This window comes from Lepidochelys kempii, chromosome 28, assembly GCF_965140265.1.
Source record: "Lepidochelys kempii isolate rLepKem1 chromosome 28, rLepKem1.hap2, whole genome shotgun sequence".
NCBI classification, from domain to species: domain Eukaryota; kingdom Metazoa; phylum Chordata; order Testudines; family Cheloniidae; genus Lepidochelys; species Lepidochelys kempii.
This window is the reverse complement of record NC_133283.1, coordinates 21,910-36,194: the sequence shown is the minus strand read 5'-3', so window position 1 is coordinate 36,194 and position 14,285 is coordinate 21,910. Positions and strand designations below refer to the sequence as shown.

Below are 14,285 nucleotides of genomic sequence, written 5' to 3'. Positions count from 1 at the left end.
TTTAGGCAGGAACAATCCTGACCGTTCTTGTAAAGTACTGTCCAATACCCCGTAGCAAATGGGAACCTAAATGTTCACCCTACTCCCTTCCAGTTATAACGGCCTACATAAAAACACATCAACCCTCCAATGGCCGAGAAAAACGACGATGTAGCAGACGCCATATTAGGAGGAGTTAAATTTAAAGCCGGAATGATAAACAGTAGAGACCTGGAAGTCATGAAAAATAAGTTAAGTTTCTTGTCACAACTGCAAAAGCAGGCAAATAATCCTATAAATTTGCTCCAGGTAAAATTAAAAAAGAAAACGGCCATGGCCCTAAAATGTACCAAGATGCAAATTCTTCGTTTAGCATCAGTGGAGCACAAAAATGTTTTGGATAACAGCTGGGAATGTTCAGGTATTAACGCGTCTTTTAAAACATCACGAAAGATCCTCGGATTCTACAACAGACACAGAGGGGTACAGGGAAGCGGGTCATTCAAATATTACGTGCAAATAAAGACATGCTAAAAATCTCTAGGTCTGAAAAAGAACTGACAGCCTATCACGGATATGACATTTTTACAGCCTGGCCCCCCACCTCTTATGTTCCCCCCGTTACTAGCTGTGCTAACACTGTCCTGTGTTTGCTTGCTAGGAATGTGTTGTAAGTGCTGTTAAACCAAAAAAAAGTTTGTTAAATTACAGCCACAAGCTCAAATGGCCTCTCAGTCTATTGCTATGAAAGAGTTGCCTAAAATATGACCCACTCAAGAATTGTTCTTGACGGGTCAAAAGGGGGACATGTAGTAGTCAAATTTTATGTTTATATTTTATAGAATTTAAAATAAAAAATAATAACGTAGCATGTATTAATGTATGATTTGATCAAATGCTGTTCCACATCCAGGGGGGCTCTGCCTGTTCCCTCCCTCCAGCCCCGAGCCCCCCCCTGCTTCCCAGCTGGGCATCTCCTATCATCTCCCCCGAGCCCCGCCTCTGTCCATTGTCTTCTCTCCAGGTAAACAGGGTCGCCTGGGCCCCCTCTCCCCTCGTCTGTCCTCTGGCCCCCCTGGCTGGGACTGGCTGGTCAGGTCACCGGGGTCCTCTCCCCGCAGCCCATTGTCCCCCCACTGTCCCGAGCTGGGCCTCCCGGTCCCCAGGTCACCAGTCGCTAAGGTCTCCATTGTCCAGGCCATTGGCCGGGGTCCCAAGTTCCCTCGCCGGTCCTCTGTAACAACAAACTCTTCTCCCATCCCCTCATTAAACCAGTAACACCCAGGGAAACTGAGTCCCTCCCCCTCTGCATGCAAACCATTGGGAAAACAAGAAAACTTCATTTCAGGGGGCTAGACACAGGGAAGTCAGGGTGTGGGGAGGGGAGCGGGATACCTGTAAGTTTGGGGCAGAACTGAATTGTGGCTCGAATCTTTTCCTCTCGGATAAAATCATGTTGGAAGCAGTTAACTGGAAGCTGAATCGATCTGTCGGGCTTGCGCTAACAGTGGCTGAAAGACGAGGGCTGGGAAAATGGAAACCCGGCACCCGAGCACCGACTGGAGAGTGGCGCATCGCCAGCGTACTTTCAGCCACTGCGGAGAGGCTCGGGAACCTGAGCACAACTACCTCAGAGTTGTGGGATGTTTTCTGGGAAGAGCTTTCCCTTCCCGGGCCTGGGAGCGACTGCGCATTGGAAACGATCCCCGGCACGACCTGTAGCCCCATTGCATGACAACCAAATGCACCGGATCAGGGGGCAGGAGCCCTGGGAAATCACAGAGCAACGATGCGACCCAGCCCGGGAAACTCGGAGTCCCAGTTCTGCTGCGTGACCTCGGCCACGTCATTTTACAAAAGTCAAATTACAAAGGATGAAACTACACAGGATGAATACAAACAAATAACACAAGTATGTAGGGACAAGGCACTAAACGAGATCAAACGAGCTAGGGACATAGAAGGAAACAAGAAAACTTTCTACAAATACATGAGCAGCAAGAGGAAGAGACCAAGGACAGGGTAAGCCCGTTACTCAATGAGGGGGGAAAAGACAATAACAGAAAAGGTGGAAATGGCAGAGGTGCTGAATGACTTGTTTCGGTTTTCACCAAGAAGGTTGGTGGCGATTGGACATCTAACGTAGTGAATGCCGGTGAAAATGAGGTAGGATCAGAGTCTAAAATAAGGAAAGAACAAGTCAAAAATTACTTAGACAAGTTAGATGTCTTCAAATCACCAGGGCCTGATGAAATGCGTCCTAGAATACTCAAGGAGCTGACTGAGGAGATATCTGAGCCATTAGCGATTATCTTTGAAAAGTCATGGAAGACGGGAGACATTCCAGTGCCAATCTATAAAAAGGGAAATAAGGACAAACTGGGGAATTACAGACCAGTCAGCTTAACTTCTGTACCCGGAAAGACAATGGAGCAAATCATTAAGCAATCACTTTGCAAACACCTTGAAGATAATAAAGTGATAAGTAACAGTCAGCATGGATTTGTCAAGAACAAATCATGTCAAACCAAGCTGACAGCTTTCTCTGACAGGGTAACAAGCCTTGTGGCTGGGGGGAAGCGGTAGACGTGGTCTATCTTGGCTTTAGTAAGGCTTTTGATACTGTCTCGCGTGACCTTCTCATAAACAAACGAGGGAAATGCAACCTAGATGGAGCTACTATAAGGGGGGTGCAAAACTGGTTGGAAAACTGTTCCCAGAGAGTAGGAATCAGCGGTTCACAGTCAAGCTGGAAGAGCATAATGAGAGGGGTCTCGCAGGGATCAGTTCTGAGTCCGGTTCTGTTCAATATATTCATCGATGATTTAAATAATGGCATAGAGAGGACACTGATAAAGTTTGCGGACGACACCAAGCTGGGAGGGGTGGCGAGTGCTTTGGAGGACAGGATTAAAATTCAAAATGATCTGGACAAACCGGAGAAATGGTCTGAAGTAAATAGGATGAAATTTAATCAGGACAAATGCAAAGTACTCCCCCTAGGAAGGAACAATCAGTTACACACACACGCAATGGGAAAGGGCGGCCTAGGAAGGAACAATCAGTTACACACACACGCAATGGGAAAGGGCGGCCTAGGAAGGAACAATCAGTTACACACACACGCAATGGGAAAGGGCGGCCTAGGAAGGAACAATCAGTTACACACACACGCAATGGGAAAGGGCGGCCTAGGAAGGAGTACTGCGGAAAGGGATCCGGGGATCACAGGGGACCACAAGCTAAATATGAGTCAACAGGGTGACGCTGTTGCAAAACAATGTTGCATCATTCTGGGATGTCTTAGCAAGTGTGTTGTAAGCAAGACGCAGTAAGTAATTCTTCCACTCTGCTCCGGGCTGATTAGGCCTCAGCTGGAGGAGTGTGTCCAGTTCTGGGCGCCACGTTTCAGGAAACATGTGGACAAATTGCAGAAAGTCCAGAGAAGAGCAACACAAATGATGAAAGGTCTAGAAAACATGAGCGATGAGGGAAGATTGAAAAACTTGGGTTTGTTTAGTCTGGAGAAGAGAAGCCTGAGAGGGGACATGAGAACAGTTTTCAAGCGCATAAAAGGTTGTTACAAGGAGGGAGAAGAATTGTTCTTCTTAACCTCTGAGGCTAGGACAAGAAGCAGTGGGCTTAAATTGCAGCGAGGACGGTTTAGGTTGGACATTAGAAAAACTTCCTACCTGTCGGGGTGGTGAAGCCCTGGAATAAATTGCCCAGGGCGGTTGTGGGATCTCCATCATGGGGGATTTGTAAGAGCAGGTTGGACAAACACCCGTCAGGGATGGGCTAGAGAATCCTTAGTCCGGCCACGAGTGCAGGGGACGGGACGAGAGACCTCTCGAGGCCCCTTCCAGTCCTATGATTCTCTGATTCTGCTTTGCCTCCGTTTCCCCATGGGGAGAATGGTGTTCCCCTCCTTGGTAAAGTGCTTTGAGATCGGGCGGGAGTGACGGGCAGTTTAGCCCAGATTTGATGTCAAAGGAACTGATGACGCTTCGCAGCGTAAGCACGAGCAGGACCACACGCGGGGGGAGACGCTGCCGGGGAGACGTGTTTGTGAATGGATGTGCTGCAGTAGGGAGAGATCCTGAGACATAAGTGTCACGGGGTCCCCGGGCGATGCTCTGGACCTGCTCCCCATGAAGCCAGGCAGGACTCTGGGGGAGTCTCCTTTCTGTGAGCAGCCTGTCTGCAGGACACACAGCTCACCCGGCTTCCACCTTCCTGGGTCTGACCTCGGAGCCTTCAGCCTCCTCTGCCCCTCCGTGCGCTTCCCCCAGCGAGTCCGCTCAGGCAGGGTCCTGGGGAAGCCAGAGGGTCCTGCCCCCCAACTCCGCAGTCAGCCGGGACTCTCCGCCAGCCAGTAACACAGAAGGTTTATTAGACGACAGGGACATGGTCTAACACAGAGCTTGCAGGTGCAGAGAACGGGACCCCTCAGCTGGGTCCATTTTGGGGGCAGTGAGCCAGACAACCACGTCTGCCCTTCACTCCATGTCCCAGCCAGCCCCAAACTGAAAACCCTCCAGCCCCCCTCCTCCTCTGGGCTTTGTTCCTTTCCCGGGCCAGGTGGTCACCTGATTCCTTTGTTCTCCAACCCTTTAGCTCTCACCTTGCAGGGGGGGAAGGGCCCAGGCCATCAGGTGCCAGGAAACAGGGTGTCGGCCATCCTCTGTGTCCAGACTCCTGCACACACCTGCCCTCTAGGGCTCTGCAATGATCATACACCCTTCTCCCACCCCCTAAATACTTAAGAACTGCCTAGAGGAAACTGAGGCACCCCCACACTATTCAGAGGAAACATTAAGAACAGTCCCACTTCGTCACAATAAGCCCTTGTATCAGAGGACTGGTATGAGGCAGGACTTGCCCACAGAATTGGGCAAGAACAGGGCTGATATTGCAGAAATTCACATTCCTCGGAAGTGCTAGTCACACGGCGCTGAGGGAAACACCTCCCGATATCAAGTGGTACCAGAGCATCCTGATAGCAAGGATGGGACAAAAACATTCCCCAGGGATAACAGGGGACACACTGACCCCGCCTCAAAGAGAAGGTCAGGATGGCAGTGTGATGAATAGAGATGTTTTGTTCGAACCAAGGTGGGGGGTGATAACTAGCCATGTCACGGGGGCAGTACATAACTTGTTTGTATCAGGGTACAAAGCTGTATCTCAGAGGGATTGACTTTGTCTGGCCTAGGGAGGAACGGAAAGCCCGGCTGTTCACTGAGCGGGTCATTGTTACAGGCATACATGTCTTAGCAGTCCGGGAGAGTCTGTGGGATATTAGTACCGGGCTTCGTCGGCAATAAACCTGGACGGGTGCCTTCGTCCCTGAACGGATCTTATGGTCATTGGGAAGTTCGCTCAAGGTCTGTGCAGGGCTAGGCCGACACACACATGCAGCCAAACATCGATCAACCTCTAATCACACCTGCTAACCCAAATGCGCTGGTGAATAGAGTTGGCACAAAACTTGCACTAACCCAGGTCAATTAAAGATCGACATCAAGAAGCTCATCTGAACGCACCAAAGCCACGGGATAAAGCATTACAGTGAACGTAGAACACTACCAGCGAGGGAGACAAATATTTCACAGTGGGCTCGTCAGTCCGGGACAGGCAGGCACTGGCTGGCTCAGTGGGGCAGGGAATGGGGCACGGAGCCAGAGGTTACTGCCTCTCTGATGCCTACCCCTTGATCTCTTCCAGCTGATCCTGGTCGATGCTTGAGCAGCCAGGGCCAGGCTGGTTCTCCACAGTCTCTCCTGCTTCGCTGGCCCAGCATCTGGAACCCGGTCGGACCGGTCCCTGCGACGTCCCCAGGCTTGTTCCTCGCTGCATTAATTAGCCAAGCGACTCCCGTTCCCAAAGGAAGCCTCGTTTCACCGCCGGGCTGGGCCTGGGGCAGGATCATCGTCAGCCAGCCTCTAACGACGCCCTCCAGGTGGCCGAGGTTGGCTCAGGGTGTCACACGCGTTCCAGGCATCCGGGGTGTCTCTCCCCATGGCGTGGGACGCGGCTGCAATCCTCCCAGGTGTCTGTCACGGCCTCTGGTCCAGCCCCAGCCCTGCTCCCGGCTCTCCCCGCCGGTCCTGGCTCTCATTCACCTTAACCGCTCCCAGCACCACTCAACCCCTTCCGCGCCCGTCCCCCCGCAGAGCGGTCGCCTCCCTGCGTCCATTCAGGAGGCCCTCGTGGGGGGTTGGCTCACTGTGCCCGGCCCCGTGGGGCCCTGGCAGCGACAGATGGGGCACTTCACTGCCCGGAGCGGCGGTTTCAAGGCCACGCGGTGCAACGCTAGGAAAACTTGCAAAAAACCCACCGCCGATGTCAGGGTGGCGTCAACCAGGCTGTTCCTCTGCGTGCGAGCAAGTGCTGAGGCTTGGGAGAACTGCTGCGTGGCTCTTAGTGAGTTTGGTGATGCAGCTGTCTTTTGGGGGAAGCCCTTGCTGCCAGGAGGCCAGATTTCTCCTCGGGCCGGGGCTGGGGGGCCGAGTTGCTCCCTGGGAAGCGGGCGCTGGTGTCCGGGTGAGATTTCCGACGGAGGGGAATGGCCTTAGGCCCTGTTCCAGGGCAGGGTCTAGAGGGTGAAATACACCAGTTTGGAGCAGAAAGGGGGTAATATTTGCTCCCTGCGTAGGTACTTAGAGACGAGGATCAAGCCACCGCTTAGCCGTCCCTTTGTTATGGTGAGAGACAGCGGCCAGTGCCGGGTGCCCCAGAGGGAATGAACCGAACAGGGAATCATCCAGTGATCCATCATCCCCTGTCACCCATCCCCAGCTCCTGGCAAACACAGGCTAGGGACACCATCCTGGTAATAGCCATCGTTGGCTTGTGATCCACACCGCTCAGATCCAGTGCCCCGGTCTCTTCCTTATTCCCCTCTCCTCTGATTCTTTGGGTCATCTGCAAACTTTCTCCGGGGTGGTTTTATGTTTTCTTCTGGCTCTTCGAAAGCTGTCGGGCCAGGAACCAAGCCTTGCGGGCCCCCACTGGGAACACCCCGGCTCGCAATGATGGCCCATTTCCGATTCCGTTTGGAGATCCATCAGTTAGCCAGTTTTGAATCCATTTCCTCTGTTCATTCAAGGCCACTCTAGGTTCTCAATCTGAACGCCGTGAGGCACCCAGTCACACGCCTCCCAGCCATCTCTGTTCCTTACCACAACGCTATTATCTTGATCACCCAATTTTGTAATTACTCCGACAAAAAGCCCCAAAATAGCAGGACGGGCTCCACTTTCCACCTGCTCCTGCGGAGCGGTATTCACTGCATTACGCTCGCTTAATTCTTGATTAATTGAGTCCCTGTATCAGCTGCTCCATTATCTCACCCAGGAACTATGGCAGACAAAGAGGCCTATAATTATAACGAATGATGCTGATATCTGCGTGTACTAGGTGTTTCTGAGAAATGGGAAGGGTGGGGCAGCCGCCAGCCAACAGGGGAGAGAATATGTCAGGAGTGCAGAACGCAGGGATTGCGGCAATTTCAATGGGAACCAGCGGCATGACTCAGTTTCCCCACTTTAGTATGCATCGCCACCCGGCGGGTGCAAGGGAGTGAAGTGCCCTCCGGGAGGGAGACGTCAGTGGAGGTCACCCTGAACGGCTGCCTGGCTCTGGGAATGACCCCAGAGGTGCAGAGACATTGAACCCGTAATGGGCGGTAGGAGTGCGGGGCAGGGCGTGAGCAGACGGGCTTTGAAACCATGATGGTGCCCTGGGTGCGGCCACAATTTAACACTTGTCACTGATGGTGAATCCGCCGTGACTCTGGGGGACAAGCCCCCTTCACCGTTAGACGTTTTGCATTTTGTTTCCAGTCCGAATTCGCCTGGTTCCAAATCCCGGCCCGGGTGGGACCTGCCTCGGCCAGTCTGAGGAGCCCGTTGTGAACATTCGCTCCCCGCGCTGGCCCTCACAGCCCGGGATCAGTCACCCCTTCGCCGCCGCGCCGTGCAGCTAATTGAGCTCCTGGAGTCTCTCACTCGAAGGCAGGGTTTTGAATCCTTCTCGCGGCTCTTCTCTGACCCCTCTCCGATGTACTCGCCCCCCGGCGGGTCGCCTCTCTGCCCGAAGCGAGACTCCCGCTGACGCAGGCCAGGGTCGCATTCGCCCCTTTGCTCACAGCGTCGCGCCGGGAGCTCACGTTCCGCTGATTACCCACCACGCGCCCCCCAAATCTGCTTCAGAGCCGCTGCGCCCCCGGAGAGACTCCCCTTCGTTCCTTGTTGTGTACGTTGACATTTAACTGCATTCAAACCACAGTATGGGGCTGTGACCCACATCGCTCTGAACCGGGGACACGGCCTCTTCCTCATTTCCCACTCCTTATTTCCTACAGTGATGTAACGGCATAGTGGTGGGAGCGGTGGGATACCACGTCTGAACTGGCAAGAGTGGGGTCAGCGGTGGGATCCTGGTGCCGTAATGGCATAGTGGTGGGAGCAGTGGGATACTATGTCCCAAGAGGTAACCGTGGGATGCTGGCACCGTAAAGGCACCCTGGTGTCAGCGGGGACAGTTGCATCGTTTGGCATGAGGTCAGAGGTGTTGTCACATGACGTATTTGCTTTGGGTGTTTCCGAGAGTCGGGCCGATCAGCAGAGCCCTGGGTGGGTGGCGGCAGGAACCTTGCGCCATGCGCCCTGGGGAAGCCGGGGGCAGGATTAACCTAATGATAGCCTTGAACCTGAGCGAAGAGAAGGTGAGGCCGGCCCCTTTGCACTGCCCACACAGGCCGGAACCCAGCCCAGCCCACCCTCCCCCGGTATAAAACACCCCTGCCCCGTGCCAGGAGCTGCACATCTGCTGCGGGCTTCCTTCACTCACCTGCCCAGCCATGGATACCTCCCTGCATGCTACGCTTGGCCTTGTGCTCGTCTGCTGCCTCTGGGGCGCGTGGGCCCAGACCAAGATCGAAGTTACCAATGGAGGAATATGGGGCAAGTGGGGCGAGGAAGAGACCTGCCCCAACAAGAGCTTCGCCATTGGGTTCTCCATGAAGGTAAAGATTCACACCCACCAGCCCGGCTCCCCCTTACCCCACTCCCTGCCCCATTCACCCTCCCCATATCCACTGCTCCCTTCCCCAGCCCGGCTCCCCCTACCCCACAACCCTCAGCCCCTCTGCCCAATCTCCCCCTTTCCCCATGCCCCTCTGACCTCCATCTCCTTGTACTGAAGTGATGGGGGACCAGTCTAATGCCCAGGCTTGTTGCCCCCCACCCCCTATTGCAGGTGGAGCTGCCCCAGCTCTCTGGGGACGACACGTCGCTAAACGGGATCCGGCTGCTCTGCTCCAATGGCAGAACCATCCAGTCCAACGTGGGGCCGTGAGTACCGTGGGGAGGGGCCCAACGGAGGGTGCGGGCAGGTGGCTGAGGGGGCACCGGGCGCCGTGCACACGAGTGGAATACGGGTCTCACCAAGAGAGCTGGGGTGGGTGGGAGGTTAGCAGTGGCAGAGATGGGAGGGTGGCATCAACGGTGGGACACTGGTGTCAGCAGTGGGTTAGCGGCGGCAGGGGAGGGATCGTGGTGGTGACGGAGGGTTAGCGGTGGCAGGGGGGGGATCGTGGTGGTGACGGTGGGTTAGCGGTGAGAGGGGAGGGATCGTGGTGGTGACGGAGGGTTAGCGGTGGCAGGGGGGGGATCGTGGTGGTGACGGAGGGTTAGCGGTGAGAGGGGAGGGATCGTGGTGGTGACGGAGGGTTAGCGGCGGCAGGGGCGGGATCGTGGTGGTGACGGAGGGTTAGCGGTGGGAGGGGGGGGATCGTGGTGGTGATGGAGGGTTAGCGGTGGCAGGGGGGGGATCGTGGTGGTGACGGAGGGTTAGCGGTGGGAGCGGAGGGATCGTGGTGGTGACGGAGGGTTAGCGGTGAGAGGGGAGGGATCGTGGTGGTGACGGAGGGTTAGCGGCGGCAGGGGCGGGATCGTGGTGGCGACGGAGGGTTAGCGGCAGCAGGGGAGGGATCGTGGTGGCGACGGAGGGTTAGCGGTGGCAGGGGAGGGATCGTGGTGGTGACGGAGGGTTAGCGGCGGCAGGGGAGGGATCGTGGTGGTGACGGAGGGTTAGCGGTGGCTGCGGTGGGATCGTGGTGGTGACGGAGGGTTAGCGGCGGGAGGGGAGGGATCGTGGTGGTGACGGAGGGTTAGCGGCGGCAGGGGAGGGATCGTGGTGGTGACGGAGGGTTAGCGGTGGGAGGGGGGGGATCGTGGTGGTGACGGAGGGTTAGCGGTGAGAGGGGAGGGATCGTGGTGGTGACGGAGGGTTAGCGGTGAGAGGGGAGGGATCGTGGTGGTGACGGAGGGTTAGCGGCGGCAGGGGCGGGATCGTGGTGGCGACGGAGGGTTAGCGGCAGCAGGGGAGGGATCGTGGTGGCGACGGAGGGTTAGCGGTGGCAGGGGAGGGATCGTGGTGGTGACGGAGGGTTAGCGGCGGCAGGGGAGGGATCGTGGTGGTGACGGAGGGTTAGCGGTGGCTGCGGTGGGATCGTGGTGGTGACGGAGGGTTAGCGGCGGGAGGGGAGGGATCGTGGTGGTGACGGAGGGTTAGCGGCGGGAGGGGAGGGATCGTGGTGGTGACGGAGGGTTAGCGGCGGCAGGGGAGGGATCGTGGTGGTGACGGAGGGTTAGCGGTGGGAGGGGAGGGATCGTGGTGGTGACGGAGGGTTAGCGGTGTCAGGGGGGGGATCGTGGTGGTGACGGAGGGTTAGCGGTGGCAGGGGAGGGATCGTGGTGGTGACGGAGGGTTAGCGGTGGCAGGGGGGGGATCGTGGTGGTGACGGAGGGTTAGCGGCGGCAGGGGAGGGATCGTGGTGGTGACGGAGGGTTAGCGGTGGCTGCGGTGGGATCGTGGTGGTGACGGAGGGTTAGCGGTGAGAGGGGAGGGATCGTGGTGGTGACGGAGGGTTAGCCGTGGCAGGGGGGGGATCGTGGTGGTGACGGAGGGTTAGCGGTGGCAGGGGGGGGATCGTGGTGGTGACGGAGGGTTAGCGGTGAGAGGGGAGGGATCGTGGTGGTGACGGAGGGTTAGCGGTGGGAGGGGAGGGATCGTGGTGGTGACGGAGGGTTAGCGGCGGGAGGGGAGGGATCGTGGTGGTGACGGAGGGTTAGCGGTGAGAGGGGAGGGATCGTGGTCATGACGGAGGGTTAGCGGTGGGAGGGGAGGGATCGTGGTGGTGACGGAGGGTTAGCGGTGGCAGCGGTGGGATCGTGGTGGTGACGGAGGGTTAGCGGCGGGAGGGGAGGGATCGTGGTGGTGACGGAGGGTTAGCGGCGGGAGGGGAGGGATCGTGGTGGTGACGGAGGGTTAGCGGCGGCAGGGGAGGGATCGTGGTGGTGACGGAGGGTTAGCGGTGGCTGCGGTGGGATCGTGGTGGTGACGGAGGGTTAGCGGTGGGAGGGGAGGGATCGTGGTGGTGACGGAGGGTTAGCGGTGTCAGGGGGGGGATCGTGGTGGTGACGGAGGGTTAGCGGTGGCAGCGGAGGGATCGTGGTGGTGACGGAGGGTTAGCGGTGGGAGCGGAGGGATCGTGGTGGTGACGGAGGGTTAGCGGTGGGAGCGGAGGGATCGTGGTGGTGACGGAGGGTTAGCGGTGGGAGGGGGGGATCGTGGTGGTGACGGAGGGTTAGCGGTGGCAGGGGAGGGATCGTGGTGGTGACGGAGGGTTAGCGGTGTCAGGGGAGGGATCGTGGTGGTGACGGAGGGTTAGCGGTGAGAGGGGAGGGATCGTGGTGGTGACGGAGGGTTAGCGGCGGCAGGGGAGGGATCGTGGTGGTGATGGAGGGTTAGCGGTGGCTGCGGTGGGATCGTGGTGGTGACAGAGGGTTAGCGGTGGCAGGGGAGGGATCGTGGTGGTGACAGAGTGTTAGCGGTGGCTGCGGTGGGATCGTGGTGGTGACAGAGGGTTAGCGGTGGCAGCGGTGGGATCCTGGTGGTGACGGAGGGTTAGCGGTGGGAGGGGAGGGATCGTGTTGGTGACGGAGGGTTAGCGGTGGGAGGGGAGGGATCGTGGTGGTGACGGAGGGTTAGCGGTGGGAGGGGAGGGATCGTGTTGGTGACGGAGGGTTAGTGGTGTCAGGGGAGGGATCGTGGTGGTGACAGAGGGTTAGCGGTGGGAGGGGAGGGATCGTGTTGGTGACGGAGGGTTAGCGGTGGGAGGGGAGGGATCGTGGTGGTGACGGAGGGTTAGCGGTGGGAGGGGAGGGATCGTGTTGGTGACGGAGGGTTAGTGGTGTCAGGGGAGGGATCGTGGTGGTGACGGAGGGTTAGCGGTGGGAGGGGAGGGATCGTGGTGGTGACGGAGGGTTAGCGGCGGCAGGGGAGGGATCGTGGTGGTGATGGAGGGTTAGCGGTGGCTGCGGTGGGATCGTGGTGGTGACAGAGGGTTAGCGGTGGCAGGGGAGGGATCGTGGTGGTGACGGAGGGTTAGCGGCGGCAGGGGAGGGATCGTGGTGGTGACAGAGGGTTAGCGGTGGCTGCGGTGGGATCGTGGTGGTGACAGAGGGTTAGCGGTGGCAGCGGTGGGATCCTGGTGGTGACGGAGGGTTAGCGGTGGGAGGGGAGGGATCGTGTTGGTGACGGAGGGTTAGCGGTGGCAGGGTAGGGATCGTGGTGGTGACAGAGGGTTAGCGGTGGCTGCGGTGGGATCGTGGTGGTGACAGAGGGTTAGCGGTGGCAGCGGTGGGATCCTGGTGGTGACGGAGGGTTAGCGGTGGGAGGGGAGGGATCGTGGTGGTGACGGAGGGTTAGTGGTGTCAGGGGAGGGATCGTGGTGGTGACAGAGGGTTAGCGGTGGGAGGGGAGGGATCGTGGTGGTGACGGAGGGTTAGCGGTGGGAGGGGAGGGATCGTGGTGGTGACAGAGGGTTAGCGGTGGGAGGGGAGGGATCGTGGTGGTGACGGAGGGTTAGCGGTGGGAGGGGAGGGATCGTGGTGGTGACGGAGGGTTAGTGGTGTCAGGGGAGGGATCGTGGTGGTGACAGAGGGTTAGCGGTGGGAGGGGAGGGATCGTGGTGGTGACGGAGGGTTAGCGGTGTTTGCGGTGGGATCGTGGTGGTGACAGAGGGTTAGCGGCGGCAGGGGAGGGATCGTGGTGGTGACGGAGGGTTAGCGGCGGCAGGGGAGGGATCGTGGTGGTGACAGAGGGTTAGCGGTGGGAGGGGAGGGATCGTGGTGGTGACGGAGGGTTAGCGGTGGCAGGGGGGGGATCGTGGTGGTGACAGAGGGTTAGCGGTGGGAGGGGAGGGATCGTGGTGGTGACAGAGGGTTAGCGGTGGGAGGGGAGGGATCGTGGTGGTGACGGAGGGTTAGCGGTGGCTGCGGTGGGATCGTGGTGGTGACAGAGGGTTAGCGGCGGCAGGGGAGGGATCGTGGTGGTGATGGAGGGTTAGCGGTGGCTGCGGTGGGATCGTGGTGGTGACAGAGGGTTAGCGGCGGCAGGGGAGGGATCGTGGTGGTGACAGAGGTTTAGCGGTGGTAGCGGTGGGATCCTGGTGGTGACGGAGGGTTCGTGGTGTCAGTAGTGGGATACTAGGGCAGCAGGCTCCCAGCCCAGAGCGGCAGAGGGGTGGCGGGAAAGCAGCACCCCCTGTGGCCTGTACCCAGCTGACCCCTTCTCTCCTCCCAGGTGGGGCTTCTGGACCCCCGTGATGAAATGCCCCTCGGGGCAGCGCCTAACCCAGTTCCGGCTGCGGGTGGAGTCGTGCCAGGGCCTCAAGGACGACACGGCCGCCAACAACATCGAGTTCGTCTGCACGGGTGGGGTGGAGCTGAAGGGGCACGGGCGGTGCTGGGGCAAGTGGGGCCCCCAGAGCCGCTCCTGCGGCCAGCGGGGCATCTGCACCCTCGCCACCAAGGTGGAGGCCCCCCAGGGCAAGGGGGACGACACGGCCCTGAACGACGTCTACTTCAAATGCTGCAGGCCCTAAACCCTGCCCCCCCCCCGCCTCATTTCGACTGGTGGCCCCGGGTCTGGTGGGCGCTGACTGCTCCCCACTGCCCCCCTTAACCCTGCTACTCCCACTCCCCGCCTTCCCCCATGAACCCTGCTCCCGGCTATTGCCCCGCCAGCCCCTGTGTGCGACCCCCCCAATAAACAACGTACTTGGGACCCGAGCGGAACGGCCTCTGCCTCTCATTGGCCGGACGCAGCCCTCGCCAAAGGGCCCCCAGCTAAGGTGGGGGGGCAGAGGGTGGGAATTGGATGGCGGGGTGTAACGAGGCTGGTTCTGGCGGGACCCCACGAAGAGGCAGTCCCCACCATTCGGGACACATTGC

At 58.5% G+C, this 14,285-nt stretch overlaps 1 protein-coding gene across 1 annotated transcript; it reads left to right on the top strand.

The window, feature by feature from the left end:
* Positions 1-8,845: 8,845 nt before the first annotated feature.
* Positions 8,846-13,936, top strand: LOC140904286 (vitelline membrane outer layer protein 1-like). Its single transcript, XM_073326776.1, has 3 exons — positions 8,846-9,010; positions 9,244-9,338; positions 13,636-13,936. The coding sequence occupies exons 1-3, from the start codon at positions 8,846-8,848 to the stop codon at positions 13,934-13,936; spliced, it is 561 nt and encodes a 186-aa protein (XP_073182877.1).
* Positions 13,937-14,285: the final 349 nt, after the last annotated feature.